The 4,520-nt window shown below is 36.0% G+C and overlaps 1 protein-coding gene across 1 annotated transcript in view; it reads right to left on the reverse strand.

The window, feature by feature from the left end:
• The window catches only part of KDM4C (lysine demethylase 4C), a 430,799-nt gene that overhangs the window by 161,379 nt on the left and 264,900 nt on the right, over positions 1-4,520 (reverse strand). Inside the window, 2 exon segments of the mRNA XM_017857354.1 lie at positions 637-713; positions 2,561-2,774. Of these exon segments, the coding sequence (XP_017712843.1) occupies positions 637-713; positions 2,561-2,774 (291 nt within the window).

A 4,520-nucleotide genomic window follows, 5' to 3' on the forward strand; every position in this document is an offset into this window, starting at 1 on the left:
CACTTTGGGAGGCCGAGATGGGCGGATCACGAGGTCAGGAGATCGAGACCATCCTGGCTAACACGGTGAAACCCCGTCTCTACTAAAAATACAAAAACTAGCCAGGTGAGGTGGCGGGCGCCTGTAGTCCCAGCTACTCAGGAGGCTGAAGCAGGAGAATGGCGTAAACCCAGGAGGCGGAGCTTGCAGTGAGCTGAGATCCGGCCACTGCACTCCAGCCCGGGCTACAGAGTGAGACTCCGCCTCAAAAAAAAAAAAAAAAATACAAAAAATTAGCCAGGTGTGGTGGCGGGCGCCTGTATCTCAGCTACTTGGGAGGCTGAGGCAGGAGAATGGTGTGAACCTGAAAGGCGGAGCTTGCAGTGAGTCAAGATCTCGCCACTGTGCTCCAGCCTGGGTGACAGAGTGAGACTAAGTCTCAAAAAAAAAAAAAGAAAAGAAATTTACCTAATATTTCTACAAAGGATATAGAACCACCAGGTAAGATGCTTTTGAGAGGGAAGACTAGAAACACAAGGAAGTGTGGATTTGTATCTATAAGCACCTGAGCAATCTGATCTTTTCATTAGACTCAAATGTGACCACCGTGGGTGGGGTGGGAAGAAAGATTAAGCAATACTAAAATAAGCCACTTACTGCTGTCCACGCATTTCTTTTGCACCGGGCACACAGCCATCCATCACAGATCTCATGAGAAGGAATACCATAACAACCTATAAAATAATAGTATGTATCCATGCATTAGGTCTTTTTCACCTTTAAAATATTGCAGATCTCAGTACTGAAACAAATAAAAATGGAACACTAGCCTACCATACTGTCTTGATTCTCACTGTATAGAACAAAACATAAGCAAGGTGAATGTGAGTCTTATTGATAACTAACACAATAGTTATAGAGAATACTTATGGAACGTCTTGAATGGGTAATAAAATTTTAAAATGTCAAGTCTACTAATTTGTTCACGCACAGACATCTCAAAATAAGTTGCAATCCATGGGGCAAAGTTTAAGGAAATGTTAAAAATAATACAATAAATACATTGTGACCTAATATTATTAAATTAATTTAAATTTTGAAGTAATTTTAAACTACTTCAAAAATTAAGTCTAACTACCTTCAACCTCAATGATAAGGCAAATGCTGCAAATTCAGAGTTAGCAATGAAGGAATATTTTCAATTCAATTTGTCTATTCAGCTCATGCCTGACCCAAAATAACTATCTAAGGTGATGGCTGATTATGCAAATATACATAGCAATTACATGGCATCAAGGAACACATGTCACTCTGACTTCTTGAGATAAGAGAATTTTGAAATATTTAAATGAGTAATTTTTAATATTTCCGATATTAAAACCCCCTCCTTATAAGAGGGTTAAGATTTAATGAGTAATTTTTGAAAATTTCTATAACATTTGAGATGGAAACAAAATAACAGAAATGTAATTTCCCGAGAAAAAAACCTATCATAGTTAACCATGTCCATCAAATAATGAGTTAAAGCATATGTGTATAAAATAGTATGGTTACACTGCATAGCTGCTACATTCAGGAATCAGATTATATCCCAATAATAGATATACACAAAATAGTGCTTTACCTATTGTATACACATAACAATGTAAGGTGTGTATATGCATGTGTGTGTTACAAATTGCCTTCAATACAAAAACAAGATGGCTATTATTACATTTCAAGCAGATACTGTTTAAATCCTTTAAGTAGATAGTATCTAATTAATCAATGATAAATGACAAAGCTGTTTCAACCCTAATATAAAGCAATTATTACTCTGAGGTAAATACAGAAGATAATATCTATATTATAAACCATTCAAACTACATTGACAGAGGACAGGCCATACCTAAGCGAGTTACTAGAATATGTGATTTGGTAAGATCTGGAAAATTAAAATGCCTTAAAATACAGTTGTAGTATATGAGATCCCTTTTACATATTTCATAGGATTTACATGGCAGATCAATAAATGTTTACCACTTATCCAACTGTTAAAAATAATAAATTGAGATAGGTGTGGAGACTATCTCAGTCCAGGGATAAAACAACTGTAATGACTGTTCTCCCCTGGAAGGCAATAGAGATTTCCACCCTTACGAATGAAAAAAAGTTAACTCAATACAACAATTCTCAGAATAACCAAAGGAACATCCATTTCTCTTTTAAAAGTCACAAAGAAAAACAGTCTTCAACAATATCAGACTTTCAAATTAAGTTTTTATAAACTAGATCTTAAAGTAAGTAAAATTCAAGCATGTGAAAGGAACCCCACGATGACTCCTCACCTGGACCCCAAACAAACAAACCAACAAAAAAAAAACCCAGACCTGCTCTCCACTGATACTACATGAAAGTGGTGAAAAAAGGATGAATATACTAACTCATACTTTTACTAGAAGAAATGTGAAAAAGAATGATATCAACCATGAAGAATGCCAATAGTCCATGCAACAGATCTGACAGGTTCCAAAAAAGTGAGAAATAAAGATGATGTGAAATGCTGAAAAGCCAGTGATTGATGAATTATAGATCCATTTACTTGCATGAACCCGTACGCAGCACTTTGCACAGGAAATCAGAAGACTTGTTCCATCCTCTTCAAGGAAGGCATTGGGTGGAGAATATTCTATATTTTCTTCACTATAAATAAAACACATCTCTGGTATAAGGGGCTTAGTCTTTCCTTCCAACGTAATGACTTCATCTAATTTTGTCTCCCATCTAGCATCATTTTCTTCATTGCTGCTATCTGGCTGAAAAACACAACGTTTCCACATGAGTGAAAAACATGGAAAAGAGCTCATCATTCTAGTCACTCAAATCCACTAACTCCTGTTCCAGACACTAACTTCTAACTTTTGTGTTTCCTGTTGTTCTCCTTGATCAAACTACTAGTTTTTTGGTTTTTTTTTTTAAATCAACATTCCACCTCAGACTCCCACCAAAAGCTAATCTGCAGGAACAGGACAATATTCTATTATGTCTGTTCATATAAGAAAGTGACTGGCTACTCTAATTGTGTCTTCCCAAAATTAGTTCATGGAAAGCATCAATTATTTTGCTTCTTCATATGCACTAGAGTTAACAGATCTGTTTTCATTTACTGAAGAATCATATTTTGCTACACTTGAAGGAGTGTACAAAGACCCCAGTTTTAATCTGTGCAGCAGTATTAGGAGAGGCTTTAAGAATTTTTGCCTCATCACAGTATTTGAAAGCAAGAGAGAGAGAACTGGCACATGTCACTAAATAAGAAAGGATAATGTATCAAACAAAACTATCACCTCACACCAAAAGATACAAAAAAATTTAGTATTTACTTAAAAGTATAAGTAATGAATTACCTCACAGATTTTATATTATTTTATGTTTTATACTGTATTATTTTATATTAAATCTCCACAAATCTTACGATTTTAGTTTGAATTTTTTCATTATTGAGACATATACAGATTATAATGTAGAAATAAGAATCAATAAGTAGTTAAAACCGAGAAATTTAATGACTAAAGGAAGAGAAAAATAATGTTTATCACTCACCAGTGCCACATTAAAAAACATGAAGGGAATAAATTATTTCCTCAGTTACAAAGGTCTGAAAATGTGATATACCGCACATTTTCTTGCTCTGAAATGTCTGAACAGAACAGTTTATTTTTATAAAGAACTCTAAGACAGACATAATCTTGAATAAAATATTTGTTTCTATAAATAAAAATACCGGCCGGGCGCAGTGGCTAAAGCCTGTAATCCCAGCACTTTGGGAGGCCGAGACAGGCAGATCACGAGGTCAGGAGATCGAGACCATCCTGGCTAACACGGTGAAACCCCGTCTCTACTAAAAAATACAAAAAACTAGCCGGGCGAGGTGGTGGGCGCCTGTAGTCCCAGCTACTCGGGAGGCTGAGGCAGGAGAACGGCTTGAACCCGGGAGGCGGAGCTTGCAGTGAGCTGAGATCTGGCCACTGCACTCCAGCCTGGGCGACAGAGCGAGACTCAAAAAAATAAATAAATAAAAAATAATAAAAAAATTAAAAAAAATATATAACCCAAAACATAATGTTCATGTCAATACACTTCATAATATACTGTACCTTAAAATGAACCACATAGTTCCACCCTTACAAGATTCCTAAAGATCATTTCAACTGTTTGAGTGCTGAGGACTGTGACCCTCCATTAGCTGAGGTGCTATCAGTATAGTATCTATGGAATGATGCTGAAGACAACATCAAGCACAGCCAGCTAATGAGGATGAACTGGAAAATGTAGTTTCTAGTGAGTCTTGGCTGTGTCTTCTGCATGTTCCACATGGAAAGGTGAAAAGAGACACTTAAAATTTGGACCTAGGGCTGACATTTCCATTATTTGAGAATGACATTTTCAAACAACAACAAAAAAAACAGAGATAAACTTAAAGTTCTATCTTTGAAAGTTTCTACTATTTGTAAGCTTTAAGTTGTGTTTCTTGGTAAAAGAGGTAGAGAAGTTGAAAGTAA

The sequence above is a fragment of the Rhinopithecus bieti genome, unplaced genomic scaffold (genome assembly GCF_001698545.2).
Source record: "Rhinopithecus bieti isolate Rb0 unplaced genomic scaffold, ASM169854v2 scaffold_42039, whole genome shotgun sequence".
Taxonomy (NCBI): domain Eukaryota; kingdom Metazoa; phylum Chordata; class Mammalia; order Primates; family Cercopithecidae; genus Rhinopithecus; species Rhinopithecus bieti.